This window comes from Sander vitreus, chromosome 9, assembly GCF_031162955.1.
Source record: "Sander vitreus isolate 19-12246 chromosome 9, sanVit1, whole genome shotgun sequence".
NCBI classification, from domain to species: domain Eukaryota; kingdom Metazoa; phylum Chordata; class Actinopteri; order Perciformes; family Percidae; genus Sander; species Sander vitreus.
Genome location: NC_135863.1, coordinates 31,781,609 through 31,804,360, shown reverse-complemented (window position 1 = coordinate 31,804,360; position 22,752 = coordinate 31,781,609). Strand labels below are relative to the sequence as shown.

The window sequence follows — 22,752 nt, the reverse complement described above, 5'->3', positions numbered from 1 at the left end:
CTCAACAGATAGTAGCTGCAGGGTGGGGGCCCAAGATACACATTCTTGTCTTCTTGAAAGTCTGAAACGACGTAGAGGTCTACCTCTGACATAACGGCTTCCAAGGTTTCTCTCAATGCAGAGGGACAAGTGTGTGATACTGTTGTTTCCCAGCAATACACTCCTGAGGTTATGATGTGGCCGGTTGAGCGTTACAGTGTCAAGGAGGTTATGGGACAAGTCTAGCTCAGTGACGGAGTCTTGGATGTGTTGCGGCACCAAGGAAAGGCCAGAGGAGGAACAGTTCAACAGGGGAGCTTTCTGACAGCTGCAGGACTCTGGACAGGGAGGACGGAGAGAGGAGCAATGGAGGCCAGAGGAGACGAGGAGCAGCACAGCAGCCAGGGACGGCCCCTGTACCACTGCCATCACAACCTGTCCTGACAGAACAGATAGATCGTGAATGACAGTTCAGAGATTCACTCAAATAGTAAAAATCAATAAATCCAAATGCAAAACGTATATCACTCATCATAGTAACATATTAACTTAAATTAAGAGATGTCATCTCAGCACCTCTGTTGGGCCACTCAGATACTTATTCTGAATATACTCGAGAATGTCTGTGTACGTTCAGTCATTGCCATGTTGAAAACTATATTTCTACCTGAGTAGTAAGCAAGTAGTACTTCCTCCATTTTACACTGATGAAGTTCAGGGTGTTCCTTTGGACTTTGTTTTATGCTTTATTTATTCATTTGCAAAATGTCACTTCACCATTATGGGTTATACTATTTATGGGTTGTACTTTGTGCACAGGTTGTGAAACATTAACATAATAACTTCTTAGAATTACCTTTTTGTTATATCTATCAGACATTATTAGCATTATACACACCTGTGCTGAGAGTACAGATAGATCATAATGAATGACAGTTCAGAAATTCACTCAAAGAGTAAAAATAAGATATTTTTACTAATAGGATATGTTGTATGAAAGACAGACAGTTGTATAATCATATACTAAAAATCACTAAATCCAATGCTCTAAGACCAAACGCTAAAATTATATTACTCATCACAATAACATATTATCTTAAAAGTAAAAGAGGTGCATGATGTACAATAATACAAACAGCAAATTAAGTACAAATTATCAAACTCACCTTTGCGTCCACTCTTTGCCAAGCTGACAGGAAAACTGGTGACTGTCTTTTCACACCTAGTGTATTAACTTTGACAGTCTCCGGCAGTTCTGATCAAAGTCTGAAGAGTATTTTGCTGAGTTGAGCTTAACACGCACCCACCCTTAAGATGCCATTCTGTGATTCATTCAATCATTTACTTGTCTGGTTAATGTCTTATTGTGATTGTTTTCCTCTTTATGTATGACCGATTACTATGATTTATGGCAAGGAGAACCATGCCATAGCTGCACATTCCATTAGATAATAAAACAGTATGATCTTTTATGGTTTTAAATGACCATGTAAAGACTTTTACAACGTTTCCTAAAAACAAATGATAAGAAGTTTCACATAGCAACATGTTTCTTTATTAAAACAAACAGAGCATTGAAATTCTGGAAACAAAAATTAATTTAGCAGATCAAAAACACTTCAACATCAGGCCTGTAATGCTCTGAGAAACAAATACTTTGACATTTCAACATCAGCCCTGTTATAAAACAGACAAAACAACCCAAAGCAAAATGAAAGTCAAATATTTTATACTACATTGCACAAAATTCAGAACACTTAATGTAGGCTTTAAACTTTCCTGACATTCATCAACATTTAAAGAGCTTTGCATTAATCTGAGGCATAACTTCTCCTTCTGATTTTCAATATTGTATTATTTTTGCTGTAAAAAAGGATTTGCAACAACATTAGAGTATTACATATATATTATATTCTATATCATCCCTTGTAAATCCATTGGCACGTGCATATAGACAATCCAAAAAAAGAGACCTACTCTACTTAAGCATTACTTGATGGCTTAAAACATATCTTATGCTTTTCAGTTCATCCCAAATGTAATATTAAGTAAATCATTATAATCATGTAGTGTCTCAACTTGTCAGAGGTGAATATAATAAAGAAAGTATCAAACAAAGCTGCCAGAAACAAACACATGAGCACAAAAATCTTATGCAACCCGTCTACAAGGGTTGCATATTAGTTACACTGGACGGTAAGGCAAAAAGTAAATACTGTAGCTTCTAATTCCTATTGATGGGCAGTGTAAACCACACTATGATGTTAAATCTGGGAGTGTTATGTACTGAAATGACATTACACATTTATAAAGTTGGCACACCTGCAGAACAATAAAATAATTCAGAACTTACAAGTATGTTCGTATCTTTGGCCAAGTGGCAATAATCTGTAACACAATTCCTGTTTGGCAAACAAAATGAGGAATACAGAATTTGTTGGGTGTATGGCAGAGGTATTGTTATGTGCAAGTCATGATGAATGTCTTATAGAAGTTTCTATATATGCAAATTTGTAATCTGACAGTGCCGACAGACTGTAGTGAGATGTAAAAGCAGACTTTGTGGAAAAGTCTCCTAGTGAGCTTTTCCACATGGGTTGTCTGAAGTCTGGCAGCCCATGTTGGCATATTTCACCTGCACACGAAACAGAGTCCCATCTGCACACATGCAGAGCTTGTACCTCTCCATGCCATCATCAAAATACACATCACCTGCGGAATTAGGGATGCGTGTAGCATTGAACATGACTGATCCGTTAAGGACAATGCTGTTCTCCTGCAAAGAAAAAATCCCAAAATAACCCGTGCATCCTCACATATTCATCTACATCAGCTATAAACTGTATTCGTGCAAGAGTTTAGAACAACCTTTATTTTAAAGGACACGTTATGGGGAAAACATGCACTCCTCAATCCCAGTGTCACACATCAAGTCATGTTAACAGGACATGTTGCTACACTCCATACTTACAGCCCTGAGTTCGATGCCTCCACCCATTTTGAACTCTACAGTCCGGCCCATGATGTTGACGCCCTCGTTTCCACGAATGATGGCCTTGCTGTCCCCTTTAATGTTCAGGTCAGATGATGCACTACTGGTGATCTAAAATCAAGAGACATGCAATTTGTAAACGCTTACAAATGAAACGTGAATGCAACAATACAACAAGCTTACAAATGGGAAATGATGAGGGGAAAAAGGGACATTACATGTTGTAACATTAAACACAGGCTCTGCCCAGGTGGACGCTAACACCGTAGGCCTAATTAGCATGACTAGCAGTAGCCAACATGAAACGCAACAAGAATTATCTTGAACAGGGATGCATATACATGAAACTATATTAATATAAAGGGTAATGCCCGTTTCGGTCCTTAATTAGCTTTACTACTGAAACTCTTATTTCAATAAATTATTTTTCCACACTTATTAAAGATGCAGAGCTAAAACAGTTTCTCTATATTCATATTCAGGCCTTTATTTCATAGCACCTTTTTTAGGGAATACAGCTTTGAGTCTTCTTGGATATGTAGGCAGTTTATCAGCTTTGCACACCTGCTTTTCATTCAGATTCTCTCAGACTCTGTCAGCAACGGTGAACTGCACACTTCACTGCTCTCTGGATATTCACATTTGCAATTTGGTCTTTGGTTGGGCCACTTAGGGACATGCAGATACTTATTCTGAAGATACTCCAGCATTTCTGTGTACATTCAGTCATTGCCATGTTAAAAAACTAAATTCTATCTGAGTCTAAACTTCCACCATTCTACACTGATGAAGTTCAGTGTGTTCCTTTGGACTTTTTTTAATGCTTTATTAATTCATTTGCAAAATTCCACTTAACCATTATGGGTTATTGTGTGCTGATACTACTTTGTGCACAGGTTGTGAAACACTAACACATTAACGTGTTATTATCACTTGTTTGTTATTTAGCTATCAGCCGTTATTAGCATTCCACTTCTGGGATTGCTCCGGTGCTGCTGGAAATTCCACCGGAGCACGCTCTTTTCGGCCGGATGTCCGTTACCTTCCTCTTTCTTTGTGTTGGCATTTTACACTACGGAGGATTCATGAGGACTACGGTTAACCATAGCCCAAGGCGATTGTGATTGGTTTGAAGCTATGCCAATAAACCAGAACACGTTTTTTTTCCCATCCCAGAATGCTGTGTGGACTAGCCAGAAACCTCCTCCGCAGCGTTAGCGTAGCATTATACACACCCTTTCTGTGGAAGCCTTTTTAACACTGAGAACTTTGACTCCTTTTGGCAAATGGAACTCATGGTTTTCAAAGTCTGTGCTGAAGAATGTGGTCTGTGTGCGAGGGTCTGTGAAGGATATGCCAACATCACTGACGACTGAGGTCTTGTCCTTTTCGACACTCAGCTTAGTGGTGCCTTGCTGGAACACAACCTGGAACAACATACATCAAAATAAAAGAAGAGTTCTAAAAGTGGGCACACATTGTGTCATTTTATACGTTTTCAAAATGCTCTGTGTTTCTCACCGGATTATTGTTGCCGACAAGGACTAGGTCCTGGTCCTTGCGGCCTCCTACTGTGCTCTTGTGCAGTGGGTGAACGATGCCCATGTCCGCCTTCTGTTTGAAACGCAGTAGGCCAGTCTCATGGAACTCCATGCTGTCGCACCCATTCGGACCGATTCTAATCACTGTCCATATTACCAGAGTGATCTGAGGGACAGTGGAGATGTGGAGAGGGTGTTTATTGTGTAAATATGTTTGTTTTATTATTAGAACTAATTATATTTGTTCTATTTCTTATACTTTATGTATATTGTTTCTCCTATGTCTACTTAATGTGTATTTGTGTTATTCTGATGTGTGTACATTTTCTTCTTTTGAGCTGCTGTAGCACAGGAATTTTCCCTGTGTGGGATTAATAAAGTCTATCTTATCTTATTTTACAGATTGTAAAAGACCATGATTCATGCAACAACACATAATGATCAATGACTCTGTGTCAACTCTTGACCATCCTTTATCAAGCGTTAACAAGAGAATCCATTGGACAAGTACATTTGTAGTACTCACAATAAGGTTAATTAAGGCGAGGAGGAAGAGGAGGATAACGATGCAAACAGCCATGTTTCCCTTGCGTCCTCTCAGCCCTGTCTTATGAAGACGTTCTTCTTCTATGGGTACATAGCCTGCTTTGAAGTTACTGTTGTGTTCCTTGTTGATACAACGTCTTTCTATAGCCTTTTCTCGCATGGACTTCTTCACGGGCCCATTGGAACTCTCCTGGAAGACAAAACAATCTGTGAGGCATGCCACTAAAATCTATATATTTTTTTGCAGTAAGGAGGTCCATAAGGAATCAGTAATTCATTTTAAATCATAAAATCCCACGCCAAAAATAACAATTTCCGTACATACTTAGCTTTATACTAAGACTGGAATTCAAAATAAAATTCCAACCCTTACTTTCATACCTCAAAATCACAGTGTGATATGTTGTTTTCATGCTTTTCTAACTCAGAGTTGTAAAACATGGATGTCTCTGTGTATGAAATAGTCTCAATTTTGCACAAATGTATATTTACTGTTCATAGCTATATTTAACTTTAGGTTTTAGCTCCTACTACTTGGGTTTGCGATGGAATGCATCTCAGTTAAATGCCCCGCGACTGCCTGTCTGTGGCCAGAACTAAAAATAAACTGCACTCAGTTTAGCAAAATAGAAACACACTCGACTGTCTCATCATGCAGCTTCTACGCCATTTATATTAGTAAAATTACCATGCTGTTTAACAGCAGATACGCTAACGTTACAATAACAGCATTGTATTTCCATTTAACGCTAGCTAGCTATAATAACGAAGCGGAGACTGGTATTTATTGCACGTAGAGCCGACAACAAAACCCAGTACTACTATTTATTACTTCAGGTTACTCGGGAACATATATAATTGCGTTCTTAGCAAACACCTGAGCAAAACAAACTGAGTAAAATGCAAGAAAGGCAACAAATACTGAAAATAACGGACCTGTTCAGACGCCATGTTGACCCTCCCTCTCCTGGTTCCAGAGTGACAGGGGGCATACCACTTTTCATCGACGAAGGCGAAAATATGGTTATGTTGTGAGTTATTGAAAGGACGATATTTACATATGAAGCAAAATGTTATGTTAATATGAACGAGAACAAACCTAGGGCATTTTTATTTGCACTGAACGCATTAGAAAAAAGGGACGTTTCTGTGACGATAAAAGATGGTCCATTCCAAGTTTAACCAGCCCATGACAGAAGGATCTTAAAATAGAAAAAACATGTCTATTCATATTTTCCATAGGTAAAGACTTATTCTCATCCTCAAGCTCTCTTTATCAATTTAAAATAAATTCTAAGCAGTATTTGGTAAAAATAAATAAATAAATAAATAAAGTATCACAATTATTAAACAGGAACGGTTTCAGAATTAGTGCAAAGTATTACGTCCATGATTTAATTTTTCTAGCCTGTTATAATTTGCCTCATCCTTTTTATAATTTCGCTGTTAGATCTAACCATTGAGTAATTTTGTTGAAATTGTATCAGTATCATTATTGTAATAGTAATAAAATAATAATAATAGTCCATTTATTTTATCTAGCCCTTTAAAATGTATTCAAAGGCACTTTACAAGGTCAACGAAAGAAAAAAACGCAATAACTGATCGATCAATCAGGATCAGTTTATTAACAACAATAACAACTAGAGTAGCTAGGTCAACCTATGGTGCTAATAATCTGACAATACTCTCTGCACCTGTAATTCAATTTAGTATGGCTACTGTATTATAATCGGATTTTATCCAACACAGCCACTCATATGCGGTACTGTGCCACGTGGTTTACTCTGCGGGCCTTTGGTGTCGTTTGACAGTATGACATTACAATCGTGTTTACTTCACGGGACAGAAGGACATAACCCTGCAGGGGATTGTCAGCCACCGCGAGTTATTTTTCAAAACACTAGCTAACTGTGGTTAGGTTGTAGGCTCGGCTCCTCATTTGGTAACCACAACTGAGGCGGTGCTTGGCAGCTGTGTCGTAGGTGGAGAAAGCAGGATTTTTTACTGCACAGAGATTAGCCTAACGTTACACCCCCGGCGACTGTTGTCCTCCTCTTTGGGCATTTTAAACCTCCGAGTAGTTATTGTGGGCGGACATGGCCGACACGTTAAGGAGACTGACCAATACATCTTCCTTCAGCGTCTTACAGGACAAGCTTGAGAGCTGGCAAAAAGACTACCATGTAAGTTCATCAATAACTAATGACAGACCTAAATCTGACCCAAGCACTTCATCAGTGCCCTCGGCCAGCCTCGCTATCTGTTCCACGGTGGTTATTTCAAGAATTAGTGAGTCACTGTTACATTTGTGTACACTTGAAGAAGTTTGAGTCAAAGCGTTGTAACGTTACATATATTACGTTACCCTTGTCCTCTAGACATTATTAATGGCTTTGTTTACTGTCAACTGCTGATTTTTTTCCCCCACTATGTAAAATGAAGATTTTTTTTTTTACCTATTATTGTTTTAATTATGGATAACACAGTTGAAGCACAGTGGTTTGGATGATGCATGAAATCATTTCAAACAATACAGCAAAGGAATGCATTTGTTTTCGAAGACATTGATTTCCCGGTTGAGTTTGGTTGCTATGGACGCCAGTCGCCATGGCTACAGTTGGACTATACCAAAGAGCTTGTACTTACTTTTAAGATGGTTCATGTCCTGTTACTTCCGGTGCAGCTTAAACTGCAACAGCGCGTTGCAGAGCGACCGGAAGTGATATGTCTCAACTTCAAAGGTTATATACTATCTATAAATGCAAAAAAGTTGCAAATGAACGGAGCTAGCAACATGGATACCTGTTGCTTCTCCAACGTTTTCTACCGTTACTGTAAGCTACACAGGCGCTGCTCTGATGTTACCTCGCTGTGTGTAACGTTCAAGAATCTGCAGGCTGTTCCTTTTTTTGCAGAATAACAAAACGAGTATTTGCTTTCACCGTGCAGCATGAAAATGTTGATTTTTCAGTTTTCAGCGGTAAAACCATACACTGTAAAACAGCACGTCACTTAAACGGTTTAGCGGTATACTGCAGTTTAGTGTCCCACGTTTATTTTTTTTGACACTTTTGACATTTTTTTTTTAAACATTTTCAATTTTTACATTGTTTTACATTGTCATTTATTTCAACTTTTTCTTTTTCTTTTTTGTTCATGGTTAATAAATTCAAATTGAAATTCAATGAAAGTAATCATTAATTTTACCTGCTAAGACATCCATGTTATCTTTGGGCAATTTGGTTGAAAGAAACCCTTATTTCTGATAGAAAATACTTTGAAAATGTGTCAAATTTGACCCGAGGACAACACAAGGGTTAATTAATTATGAACCTGCTAAACCACCTGTGCTACCCTAACCCTACCCCTAACCTTAACCTGTCTCAAATAAGACCCTCATCACTTGGGACACTCAGTTTTTGGAAAATAATTTGGGACACTAAACTGCACGTAAGCCCGGTTTAGCGCCACAGCGCTCAAGTCTAAAACCCCTTTGGGCTTCCCAAACACCTGCCGAAAACAGTCCTACCAAAGAGGTGGGCCTACCTTTTATAACTTTGCCCTAGGTAGCAGCACAGCGACACCCAATGTACACACAATAAACAACACCCAATGTCTGATTACTCTAAACCTCTTCAAGGATTTTTATACCAAACACCCTTTAACTGACAGAGAGAGGGAGCAGGGACCCCCTACTACGTATATTATATAAAATTAAGTTGCATATTAAACTGAGCCTAAAGCCTTTAGACATACCCTTTTAGTGCATGGAATACTAAGCTATTAAAATATTAGTTGTTGGTATCATTTTATAAATCATGTCATTTTTCAAATAATTTTATTTTTGGAAAGTCTTTCAAAACATTAACATTCATTTGGAGGCCCCCCTGCAGTAACTCTGAGGACCCCCTAGGGGTCCTGGACCCCCTGTTGAAGATCTCTGCTCTAAACAACATATTTGGCTCCTACAGATTCCACTATTTATGCATTATATATCAGTATACGTGCAGTTTAGTGTCCTAAATTCCCCATACAATGTCCTTAATTAAATATGAACCTGCTAAACCACCTGTGCTACCCTAACCTTAACCCTAACCCTAACCTTAACCTGTCTCAAAAAGACCCTCATCATTTAGTACACTCAGTTTTTGGAAAATAATTTGGGACACTAAACACGTAAGCCTTATATATTTATCTATAACAGAAAATATATAGACAGTAAATCAGAAAAGAGCAAGCCTATATAATACAGCATGTAACATTTTATGATTTCAAATGCCCTATGGTTTTTAATATACAAATTTGACTGACTGAATGGTCACAGTCATCTCCCTGTCACTTTATGTCTGGAATTAATTTGTCTTTGGCTGTACACTGCAAAGGGTTGTCTTGTTAATAGACTATTGTTTGTCATATTTACCCTCCCAGGTTATATCCTGTGACCAGAATCTAAATAAATGTTGTGAGCTGATTGAACTAACTGCCAAGATCCAGGGACAACTGTTCGCCATCCTCAACCACACAGCTGCTGAAGGTAAGCTTTGCATTTGCAGTATAGGATTTTGTTTTCATTTACAAAAGTGTTAACCAGGTTATAATCACTCATGAGCTATTCCACATACACTCACAACTCAGGTGGACACTATGCTGGAGTGGATACTCTCAAAACGCGCCTGCTGCCGTGGCTTGGAACCTGTTTCTCAATGGCGAAGTCCTCGGTCACTGATGACACCAGTCTGCAGCTCATCCAGGTGACATCAATTGTTACTTGGCTTAATAGCACAGAATATCTCACTGGCTACAAAGGCTACGTTCAGACTGCAGGCAAAAGTGGCCCAAATATGATTTTTTTGGGGTCAAGTGACCAGGTCAGACTTCTTCAGAAGTAGTGTGAACACTCAAATCTTGCCCAGATCAGATTTTTTCAAATCAGATTTAGACCACTTCCATATGTGGTCCTGAATCAGACCCAGGTCTGATTTTTTTCAATGCGGCCGCACTGTGAACAACCAAGGTGGATTTTTACGTAAATCTACATCGACATTTGTCACAATTATGCGCTGGCGGGAGTCAGCCCTAGACACAGACAGTAACATTAAAAACTTGACTAGGCCTACAACATGGAGAACAGTGATGGAGCAAGTCAATGGAGGCAGAGGGAGGTGTTAGACCTCATTAGTGTACGCTCATTAATGTCACGGCTGCCATTACACAAACATTTTTGAAATAAAAGCGAAAATGCTGACTTCCTCCATGACCTCCCTAACTTTAGAGCAACAGCGTGCTGCGTCTGATGTCATTGTTATTGTTATTTTGCGAATGTGGGTCAGTTCGAAACCCGCAAACAGTTCACACTGGAATCTGATATAGGCCACATTTTAAAAGGTTACGTGAACAGCCAAACAAAAAAATCGGATCTGAGCAAAAAATCCGAATTAAGCACTAAGACTTGCTGTGTGAACGCAGCCAAAATGTAACGCTGCGACATAAACAGAAAATACATCAAAAATGTTTTTAACCAATTCAAATCATTTCCCTCTATTTTGGCCATCTGGTGATGTGGTCACTGTATATGATTTGTACTGTATCATCATTTGTTATTATCAGGATTCAGCGGAAAAGGACAGAAAGATCAGGGAGCTCTCTGCCTCCCATGACAGTGAGCTGCAGATGAAGGACACTCAGCTGTGCTCCACTCTCCGGCAGTTGGACTCTATCAGAGCAGAGTGAGTCTGAGAGACATGAGACCGTAGAAGTAGAGCAATGGACTGCAGCTGACCAGAGTTCCCTACCCTAACTTGCATGGCCCATGTTTAGCTGTATTTGGAAGTCCATGGACAAGGGGATGTATATAATTGAATTACATGTACCGAAATGAACTATTACTATTACATTTTCTGATTTTTTATTTAGCAAAGAAACTCCCGCACACTGCTCCTTTGCGTCGCAATGAGCCAGTTGAGGTGGTTCGGGCATCTGGTAAGGATGCCCTCTAGGCGCCTCCCTAGGGAGGTGTTCCAGGCACGTCCAGCTGGGAGGAGGCCTCGGGGAAGACCCAGGACTAGGTGGAGGGATTATATCTCTAACCTGGCCTGGGAACGCCTCGGGATCCCCCAGTCGGAGCTGGTTAATGTGGCTTGGGAAAGGAAAGTTTGGGGTCCCCTGCTGGAGCTGCTACCCCCGCGACCCGATACCGGATAAGCAGACGAAGATGGATGGATGGATGGGACTCCCGCACGCTGTCTAACTTGCAAAAATAAATGTAATAGTTGGCAACATTTCGGTACAAGATCATCCTCAGGCAATTTTGCCTGCGGCTGGTCTTCCAACTTAGACAGCGACAGTGTGCGGGAGTTTCTTTGTACCTTTTTACCTACTCGCCCCCCTCCAACGCACGTGTCTCACGTTATAGATGTGCGACATATTTTTCTTTTCTGATTTTTTATTTTATCAGATTGGTCGAGACTCAGAATGAACTGGATGAGACGAAGAACAAATCAGCAACCACTCTGCTGGCCACTGAAGATGAAATACTGGAACTGAAAGCAGAGTAGGTGATACACTAAAATACTGCCGTGATATATTAGTTTTCAAATGCAACATACAGTGTGTGCTCCTCTGTTGATGTGAAGCGTGTCTGTGTTTCAGTTTGCGATCCGCACATGAGCAGGTGGAGATTTATAAGAGAAAGCTGGAGGCTCTTGATGACAATGAGCGGCAGATTCGCCTGCTGAGAGATGAAGTGTCCTACCTGAGCACAGAGAAGGTCATGCTGCAGGAAAGGTATACCCACATGTAAATAGTGTATGCATACACAGACACCACTACATAGAACTAGTCTCAAGTGATGCTGTTTCTCTCACCGTCTCTCTCAGGTTGGTGAAAAGTCGTTCTCCAAGCCCCTCGCTGAGGCACAGTTGCTCTTCCAGCCCCATGAGGAGTGAGTCGCCCACCAGAGCTCAGCTCACCAACACGTCCCGCTACGCACGCCTCGTATCGCACTTCAGCGACCTGTATGCTGTGGAGCGGCTTGAGGCCCAGACCTTGCTTCGACGCCACATTGCTGACTTAGAAATGGTCCAGAAAATAATCTTCATTGCTGTCGTGGTATGACTAATTATTCTAGAGCCGCCTGTAGAGACAAGCAGAGCATAAGTGCATGCAGGGAAAATGAGTCATATCTATTTGGACCGCCTATAGTTGCTTGATTTATTCCGGGATGTATAGGGATTGGCTGGTATATGGAGCAATTGACTATAAAATGTTTTTGTCATGTTGTCACGTCTCAGGAATCCTTTAAGACAGCAAAACTGGCTTACCGTCAGTTCAAGCTGCGTGTGAGAAAGACGTTGTCCCCTTCCCACTTTGGGATAGAAAGTCTGGAGGATGCAGCTGTGGACTACATCGTCAGAAACCTGGACCTTTATGACATTCAGGCCAGCGTCAATGTAGGACTAAACACTCCTCTCATGTGTCCTCTGAAGCATTAATGAACAAGTTATTGTAGTGTGATACTGAAAAGGGCAGGGCATCCGTCTGTGTTTTTTTTTCTTCATCTCCCCAGGATGTGATCAATGCCATGAACGTGAACCCTCGGATCTCTTTCCCGCCGGAAGTGGACTTTGTCCTCATCAGTGCCTTGATCAGGGATACATGCAGGGTGGCGTTTGCCATGCAGACATTGGACCCCCCGCTTGACTTGGCCTTTGCCAGCGATGGAGAACTTTACAACGACAGCAGGTCGGTCCTTTGTACAGTTCTGTGTCTAAAAATTCTGAATCATGGCTGCCCAAAGTTTGTTCTTTAACAGAAATGTTGCTCTCAACTTCATCTTTAACTTTGTTATCTCCAAGGAAATTTGATCTTCAGCAGACATCAGATCACATTAAGGTCCATGACAAGCATAAAATATTAACAGCAACAAATACAGAAAGATTCCACACCACAATTGAAAACAAGGTACACCTTCCACACTGAACCAGAAGCTAAAAACATTAAAAACAGCAAAGCAAATAAATACATGTTAAGTGTTGTACAGAGATAAAATAAACAATAAATCCAAGCGTATCCATACTAACACGGATACACATAAAAGCAAGCAAGTTAATGAAGTAAATTAAGCTTCACAATCAAAAGAAGTCACAGGAGGTTTCAGAGAGTAAAGCTGTAGTGCTCAAGTTGACATATCATGCCACATTTCCAAACACTGGGCCTCATTCATAGCCTGACATGGTCATACTCAGATTCTAGTCCCGACCTCGAATGTTGTGGGCGAGGCTAAGTTCGGCTGGCATCCAGGCTACCTCATTCACCAAACGTTCTTAAGAACAAATGTGTTCTTCAACCCCACTTACGCGGTTTTTACAAAGATTCTGGCATTCACCAATGTTTTCTTATTTGGGATTTGTTCTTAGGTAACAATTCTGCTGTTTAAGAACACGTCATGAATCAGACGTAGACTTTTCTTAGAGACTTTCTTAAGAACATATTTAAGAGAAAACTTAGGAAGATATTGGTGACTGAGGCCCAATCATTGTAAGCCATGAGCCTATGAACTGCGGTTCAAAGGTTTTTTGCTGTCTCTACCAGTAGATGTCACCCTTACACACAAATACTCACAGCTCTCCCTCACTCTGTTCCCCTGCGTCTCTCTCCGACAGGTATCGTCGCAGCTATGACTCGGAGTTCACTGCTCCTCTGGTGATGTACCATGTGTGGCCGGCCTTGATGGAGGGAGATGTTGTGGTAGTAAAGGGCGAGGCTGTGACTCGAAGGGGTGCTACGGTACTGACTGTATAATACTCCAAACATATCATTCATTTAGTTGTGCTCCAGAGAATAATGTAAGAGCATGAAAGTACATGGATAGGCTCATGTGTTTGCCGGGGTTTTGTCTGTTTTTGCAGTGGAGTCGAAGCAGGAGTACCAGCCCTGTACGCTCTCGCTCTCTCAGCCCAACTCGCAATCTTGTAAGTCTCTATAACATTTGACAGTGCAATCAAACACAGAAAGATATGCATCATTTGGGGCTTTGTTCAGGCTGATTGCATCCTTTTGTTGGCTTCAACATTGCTCAGTTACTCACACAATTTTACAAGATTACAAGAATTCAAGATTCATTTTAAATTCAGATGTATAACTCCTTCCACTAAACAACAAGCATGCACACCCATGGCCTTAAGGTATGTATATCAAAATCTAAGCTTTGGATTTGTTTTCTTTTAATTTGACTCAATAGTTGTAAATATAATCAGCATTATTATCTTTTTTTTAGGCATTTATCAGCAAAAGAAGCCTGTCTCCTCAACGTCTCAGAGCTAGCCACCTGTGAACTCTGGCCTCTCTGTCAATGGAAAAATAATTTACACCTGTACTTCATTTGTACCAAGTCAGTAAAATAAAGTTTGATGGATTTGTATCTGTATGCTTCCACCAAATAAAGCAAAGTGATCCTTAGATACTGTACCAGCCAAAGGCTGCTCTGAGTTTACATGGTTGGAGGGCAGATTAATGGGACGTTTACAGTAACTAGCTGTCAGTACATTATAGAAAAAACTAAAATAGTCTGGCAGCTAACTTAACAGTTGTCTTAGTTTACTACGTTTACTCTTATATACATAATACTATGTATTTTAGTGATCACCAGAAACGTAAGTGCATTTTTCAGGGGAAATCAAGGCCTGCACAGTCCACTTTAGGATACATATTCAACCTATACTCCTCACTTTACTTTTAACCAAAGGTGTATGTAGCAGTAGTATTTAGGACATTATTGTAGGACATACAATATGGTGCTAATGATCAGTGCTAACTTCAACTCCTCCAGTACTTGAGTGACTTGTATAGGTCATTGTGATTTTTAGTGTCAGTGGTTGCTGTGTTTTTTGGTATTTCTTAATTTTATTTTGTGTTGCAGGTGTTTTATACTATGGACATTTCTTTAAGATAAAGTAAGACATGTTTAAAAACATTTAACATAAGATGTTTATGACATGAATAACTGGAAATGGTTTTGCTTTTTAAGTTTAAAATATAGATTTCTAATCAGGTTTTTTTTGTTAGTTATTGTGTACAAGATTAGGACCAGTAGCTTTCATTATAGTAGCTAGTTCATTTTGCAGAAATGTCTGTATGCATTCCATATGACAATTCTATTTATTTACAACTTACTGTATATCACCACTTATATAATCATATGCAATAGTACTGTACTTTCATTTGCTCTTTAATGGCTTGAATTTACTGCAATGATTTGTGTTGTGTGATGAATATATTTGTGGACTGTGCCTTTTATCATTCCTTTTTAAAGAATAAATGGCAAACCTTTTGAAGGAACTGTAGGGTGATGTGAAATGGTTCGGGTGGATTGAGGGTTTGGTGAGCAAACCGAGTCTCGGTCAGAAGACGTCAAGTGATATGGAGTGATGAATAAGAGCAGGGAGAAGGCAGGGTTTGATGCAACACCAGTGCTATTTTATTTTCTTATCCTTCAAGGTGATTTTGATTCATTGCATTCATGTTTGTGTGCTGCATGAAGGGATAAAGAAATACTACAATTAGACAGTGGTCAATCAACACATAAATTAAACAAATGAACAAAGGAGATGTGAGTTTACTACTCACAACTGTACAGGCTTTAAAAGATCATTCGAACAAACAATCTTTCCACATGGCTCATGGCACATGTCTGGCAAACAAAGGAATCCAGGCAGCGGTGCACAGGTTCTTTTTTTTAATTATGAATTCTTCTTTGAAACACTGTTTAGAATAGCTGCTTCACTTACCAAAAAAATGAAACCATAACAATCTGCCAAATTATAGTGTAAAGACATGTACTGTATCCGATGTTGGATTGGCATGGCAATGCAATTAGACCAATTAGAACTGAACGCATGCAGGGACACATTTATAACTCTTGTATTTTGGGCTCTCAAAGGATTCCTGTTGTTTTGCCACAGTAGGCTCAATAATTCCCCTAATTTAAATGTTCTGACATCAGAGTATTACTACTACCCTGTTTTAACAATAGATGGTGCTACTACTCCATCATGAAAGTGAGCCCAAGAGTTAAAAACACTCCAGTGGTTGGACAGCCAGCAACTTAACTTTTTGATGAGTTAGTTCATTTTTGAAACATTTGGCCTATCCCACATGGTATTACACGACGCCGCTATATATGAAACATCAAAAATATAAGAAGACCTCGTCTGGTAGCACATACGCAAAACCAAAAAGAAAAACATCTGATTCATTTGAGCTATTTCTTTACACTTTCAAATAACATATATTTATGTGCAAAAGGTTAATACGATTCTACACCAAAAAGAAATGCTACAAGCCTAAAGCAGGGGTGTTCAACAAAATCAAGTTGCATAATAAACTGTGTCTACAATAATGTGTAGGGCAGCCTTAAGCCTTTATACATACCTTTTTAGTGCATATAAGCTATTAAAATAATATTTGTTGGCTACATTACCTATGGGCCAGTAAGCCTAAAAAAAAATCACAAATAGGCAGATTTACATTTGCTAATAATATGTTGGATTCATGTTAGGCCAATTTGGTGGCCCCCCTGCAGTAACTCTGAGGACCCTGGCCTCATTAATTTAGGCCTGAAGATCTCTGGCCTAAAGTTTATCTTGATAGAGGACTTTTTATTTTTTTTATATGTGAATAGCAAACTCATTCAGACATTGTGCATCAACCATGTGTGTGACTGCACCAGTATGTGTACATTTGAATGAGTTCCTTAAGGGAATCCCAGCAGCAACATCACAGTCGTGATGCCTTCATAGATTGTTTTAGTATTCTCAGCCATCTAATGAGGTCTCCAGGCTTTGCCCAGTGCTCTGCTGGCTCTTCAAACCATCTAAAATATAAAATCAGGCATTTGCTCCGCAGAGCAGAAACTGAGCTCTAGCAGCGGGCCTCCGTGACCTCGGAGTCCTTCAGAACAGTCTTTTAACAAGTTCACTCACTTACCACTTCTGGAGTCTGTAAATTGTGGTTTAATTATTTTACTGCTATAAAGAACTTTTGAGTAGAAAATAAGTGAATTTGTTTCATGGATTAGATGGAAACTATACTCATCTACTTATGAAAAAGCTCAGCTGAACACTATTTGTCTGCGCTGCGGTGATAACCATCCCACATCAGAGGATGCAGCATGGACTGTGATTGTATCAAGAACAAAGTATCCTCAATGCTAAGACTTGCGTTGGTTATCATATTATGCATTTACCCATAGGGAGGGCAAAACTGTTTCAATATCAATGTCGTTATTTCAATGCCATGTTTTCCAGAGGCACACATCCAAAATTAAAGTATATCCTCACAAAAATTCTAAACAATCCTTTGTCAACATTTGAATTAGCATTACAGAGAGACTTGGAGAATCTATTCGGAAAAGAAACGTGTGGAATATGCAAAAAACCATGTCATGGAAACTTCCACCATGCCTCCTCATCACATTCCCACACAATGAGCTTCTTGTAATCTTGTCTGACGGTTCAGAGGTCCTGGCTCCTGGGACACAGGCCAGGTCCTGCTGCTACCACGATAGAACCGGCTCAGCTCAGTTGTCCTTCTGTGAGCCATGGTGTGTGTGTGTGTGTGTGTGTGTGTGTGTGTGTGTGTGTGTGTGTGTGTGTGTGTGTGTGTGTGTGTGTGTGTGTGTGTGTGTGTGTGTGTGTGTGTGTGTGGGTGTGTGGGTGTGTGGGTGTGGGAGGGGGATTATTTACTCAGGTGTGTTATGGTCAGACTCTGGATGGATAGAGATGAGAGAGAAGATTGAAAATGGTTGTACTCTGTCTCGCTTCTATGGGCAGCACTGCAATAAAGCATCATTCCTGCAGTCATGGCACTCACACTCACTGACAGAGAGAGAGCGTTAAGATTTTTTTCAAGATTTTTATTTATTTATGTGGACAATGCACAATAATCATTTTCAATTGTAGTCTACCTAGCATGCATGTCTTTATGGTGGGAGGAAACCGGAGCAACCGGAGGAAACCCATGCAACCCACTTCTAAATCCAGATTTTCTTCTGGTAGCCAAATGATGAAACCACCAGTTTCTCTGTGACCGGAGGGACCAGGTTTCAGCAGGTGCTCGAAGTGAAATCTTAATCCACGGCCCAAACTGGAGAGACAGCAGTAGCTGGAGCTCACCCTAAACAGACTCAAGAGCTGTAAATGCACCCGAGGTTTCCAGTTGGATGGCAGAAGCCTGACTCACAGCGCTGCTGGAGCGTGTGATGTTTCCTCTGGACGTTCTTAATGTGCTCAATGCTGGCAATAGTTGAGTTTCTGGAGCTTGAGCATGATGAGTACCAGCCCTGATCCCACAACCAAGACCAGAGGGGGAATATTAATGGGGCTGTATATCACAGCACATGATGACATCATTATGAGTGACAGGGCTGCAGTGCATAAATCAAAGGCAATGTTAAAATAGAGAGGAGTGTGAATGGAGCCAATCAAAGCAGAGGACACAAAAACATCGATGATGCAGGTGAGAATGAACTCGGTGACAAAGGAGCTCATCCTTCGCAAACAACTACTAAACATGAACAGTCACCCTAGCGGGTCTGCGTTTGTGGATCTTTCCTCTGATGGAGTCACATTTCAATAGAGGAGTCAGTGAGCCACACTGCAGGTCGACAAGGCCTCTGTATCTCCAAGAGAGGCAATGCTGTCTGTGGCCCAGAGAGGCCGTTAAACACATCTGGAACAGAGCAGCAGGATGCAGCCTCTGGACAGGAGGACCTCACAATTTATGACAGCACACTCATGACTGTGGCTTCATACATCAGTGCAATGTTGTGTGTGACTGATTGTAAGTACACCACACGGACAAGCCGACCCCACCCTCTTTACTCCCATTCTCAGTGCTGGAACACCCAATGGCAATTTCCCTGGCACTAATGAGTATATGAGGTCATAGCGATGGCTGGCTGCAGGCGTCGGCCTAATGGGTGCTGAGGAGCAAACAGGCGTGACCGCTGATCTCCTCAGTTCCAGTGGGATCAGACATCAATTGACCAAAATCCTCTGCCAGAGATATCACGGATTAATACTTCCTTCCCTTCTCTATGACGACTATCATATCAAATAAAGAAAAACAACCGAGAATTTGGACTCTCTTTTTCCCAATGCAGACATTTGTCCAAACCGTTTCCTCTTCCTGCTCTGTCATCCGTTGCACATCTGGGCTATCACAAGCAACGGTCCATTAAGAATATTTGTAAGCCAAATGATTTGATGTGCTCTCCTTAGAATAAGCGTGTATCCTACAAAGCTTTTTTGAAAGTTAATGAACCTGTGACGTCAGCAGACATTGTGGGAAGATTTAATGTCTCAATGATCAGTTGGGGTGCAGAAAACATCAAGCTCTGCTCAAACAGTAATATTCATCTAATGTGCAGTTCAAACCTGGCTTGGTAATCGTGCTCCCTGTCTTTCATGATCTTTCAAGAGCTGCAACACAAAAGCAGACCCCAGAGAATGGGGATACGGTTCATGATTTTCCACAGAATTGTTTTTAACACATCATTAAAGCCTCAGAGGCTGTCATGACCTTTTCTCTTTTTTGCAGAGGTGTTTTTTGCAACTAGATATCAATGGGATTTGAAGTCTCTGCTTGGCAAAGAGACATCTATTTACATTTCAGATGGAAAGATCTTCCCGCTGCTAAGTGGAGATGTCAATCTGTGCTTTAATTACATGGTTTGCTTTGTCAGGAGGTGCACTGTGAGGAACCGAACCTGCTTGTCCTCAAAAGGGAGCCCCGCCTGCATGGATGCTGGAATGCTCCATGTAAAAACACATCTGGATGATTTGATTAATGTGAATAACAGCCACCCGTTTACATTACAGAGCAGCACTGGCAGGGCAGAGTGCTGTGGATGCAGGTGTGAGTTTCGAAGGTTACTGCTCCACTGGGGCTTGTTACACTTAGCTCAGATTTGATACTTTCACGGAAACAGGCGATCAAACCTGGCGCCAATCTCGTGTGCGACTGGCCTCGGCACTGAACACCCCCCACACTGAACAGGGATGGAGGAAAGGAACATTAGGGGGAGAGAGAAAGAAAAACAAAAGAAAGATTTGAGAGCTGGAATAACAACGGCCTCACAGAGAACATGTACAACTATTAAATATATGGAAACTTTCTTGTGGCTGTGGTTTGACCTCCGGGGCGCTGAGTCTTTGCAGCTTCTAACACTGACTGGACATACTACCATGTCTTTTGTCTATTTAATAACACATGTCTAGACATGGAACATGGTCATTGGGGAAAAGCAGACAGACGTGAAAACGTTTTTTTGCTAACAGATTGCCAAAGAATAGAAACATTAAAGAGGCGGCAAAAAATGGAACAGAACGATTTAAACTACAATAAGACATTTTGATTGATGGATCATTTTATTTGTTTGTGTTTAGTCATGGATGCTGACATGTAAGGAGGGTTTACATCTGACTTTTCAACCTCAGGATGGCCAGAAATGTGTCTCGTAATACATTTCCTATCAACAGCATAATGACATGTCACCACTAGATGGCAGTTCAACACTGTACTTTACTTCAATGTATTACAGTTTCTTACACAGTGAAATGCACAGTTGTGGAAAAAGTACTCAGATCCTTCGCTCAAGTATTAGAAGTAGTCTATTACGAGTGAAAGTATTGCATTAAAAGTTTTACTTAAGTAAAAGTACACACGTATTATCAGCAACATGTACTTAAAGTATCAAAAATAAAAGTAGTCACAGAATGACCCCCTTCAGAGTGTAATACATTTTGATGTTGTAGTTGGCTGAAATGGAGCTCATTTTAAATACTGTATGTACTGTTTGGCATCTGTTATTATCCGTAAGGTAACCCATAACTACAGCTGTCAGCTACATGAAGTGCAGTAAGAAATGTAATGGAGTAGAACTAGAGTCAAATTGAAATATTCAAGCCATGAAAGTGTACTTAAGTGCAGTACTTGGGTAAATGGACTTTCCACCACTGGTAATGCAATGTTTACAGTAAGCACCACTCAATGGTGAATCTCTAAATTAACATGAAGTTGCTAATTGTACTAGTGGGACAAACATTTTCCAGCTGATCTCCAATGATATCTGCATGCCTGTCTGCCTGCCTGGGGCCCCTGAACCAACACAGGACTGTGTGGGGATGCTCAGTGTTTCTTTTCCTTCTATATGCCTCTCCATGTTGCGCAACAGTCGAACCCCAAGAGGGGGAAGATAGAGAAATATTTGTTTTTTAGGACAGAGTTGTAAAAAAAAAAAAGTAGAGGAAATGGAGAGAGTATGACTTGTAGGCGGTCTGACCAAAACAAAGGTCACGCTCACTGGTCATCAACAGTCTCTGACTAAGAGCCAAAGCTGATTGGATGGTGTAGGAAAAGTAATGTTCTAAGGAAGATAATGTGGTTTGAAAAGCTTGAGGAAAATCCACTATCCCTGTGTGCAATGAAGAAAGTAGATGTAGTAAAAAGTATTAGTCGATTAAAGGTCAGTTCATTCCCATAAATTGCATTTGTGTCTCTGACTCTAAAAGGCAAGAGCTTGAGAAGTAAGAGAATATCTCAGGATCCGGAAAAAAACACAACATTCACTGTGCCAATATGTAGCCAACATTTGCTTTGCGTTTTAGTTTTCAGCTGTAAAACACGTTTTCAGACAATGTGACAACACAAACTACTATTTATGTCCTCATGTGTACATGTTGTCCATATGTATGTTTAAGTATTATCATAATGGGAGGGATGAATGAAAAGAATTCAAAATATGGTCTCATTGCCACTCTGAGCATCATGACCTTTTCTCTTTTATTGCTAACAAGCGCTCAATCATTCGCAGTGGGGAGGTCAACACATGACACATCTCTATTTCTTTACTTGTCATTTTGATGAGCAGTAACCTTTCCTGTCTAAGATATAACTATTTTAATGTCTCAGCTTGTCAGTAGTTGCTCTCATAGATGTAAGACTCAGATCATTCAATAGCTTCAATATGACTACAGCTTATATGATATGAATAAATCTGTAAAACCTTAGCATAAAATAAGATTTTCTTTTGAATAGGAAGGACAGGACACTGCTGTAAAACAGAAAACACACACACACACACACACATATATATATATATATATATATATATATATGTATATGTGTATATATATATATATATATATATATATACATACATATATATGTATGTGTGTGTGTGTGTGTGTGTGTGTGTGTGTGTGTGTGTGTGTGTGTGTACTGCAGTACACATAGAACAGCAGCAGCACATAGAACATAAAACAGACCATAAAACATAGAAGTTACAAAAACATAGCATTTAGGACCAGTTTCAAATCAATTCATTCAGTCTGTGTTGTATAACGTTAAAAGCAGACTGTAAATGTCGCAAGGCTCCTTCCTGAGATGGTGGGGGTGCACAGTAAAAGTAACAACAAAAGTAAAGTTACAATTTGCACAAATAACATCTAAAAAATAAGACCGTGAACCGAGTGATCCGAGAACTGAACCCAGGGGGACACCCTTGTTAGAATGTATGAGTTCACTCACAATAGGGACACATAAGGAAACAGAAGCTCACATGCAGAACAGTTAGGTCCCAGAATAATATAGTGACCACTCATTCATTCTCTCATTCATTCATTGTACTTAAAG

The 22,752-nt window shown here is 40.2% G+C and overlaps 2 protein-coding genes across 2 annotated transcripts; one reads left to right on the top strand and one right to left on the bottom strand.

The window, feature by feature from the left end:
- Positions 1–1,511: 1,511 nt before the first annotated feature.
- Positions 1,512–6,058, bottom strand: sgcb (sarcoglycan, beta (dystrophin-associated glycoprotein)). The gene is made up of 6 exons (XM_078259728.1): positions 5,995–6,058; positions 5,039–5,248; positions 4,493–4,678; positions 4,207–4,398; positions 2,951–3,082; positions 1,512–2,755 (listed from the first exon to the last, which is right to left on the bottom strand). Exons 1-6 carry the CDS (start codon positions 6,007–6,009, stop codon positions 2,555–2,557), a joined length of 936 nt encoding a protein of 311 aa, XP_078115854.1. The 5' UTR covers positions 6,010–6,058; the 3' UTR covers positions 1,512–2,554.
- Positions 6,059–7,102: 1,044 nt separating this feature from the next.
- spata18 (spermatogenesis associated 18) lies at positions 7,103–15,392 on the top strand. The gene is made up of 12 exons (XM_078258211.1): positions 7,103–7,244; positions 9,490–9,595; positions 9,697–9,812; positions 10,669–10,787; positions 11,516–11,611; positions 11,710–11,844; positions 11,937–12,168; positions 12,351–12,509; positions 12,626–12,801; positions 13,722–13,845; positions 13,968–14,030; positions 14,336–15,392. The coding sequence occupies exons 1-12, from the start codon at positions 7,158–7,160 to the stop codon at positions 14,390–14,392; spliced, it is 1,470 nt and encodes a 489-aa protein (XP_078114337.1). The 5' UTR covers positions 7,103–7,157; the 3' UTR covers positions 14,393–15,392.
- Positions 15,393–22,752: the final 7,360 nt, after the last annotated feature.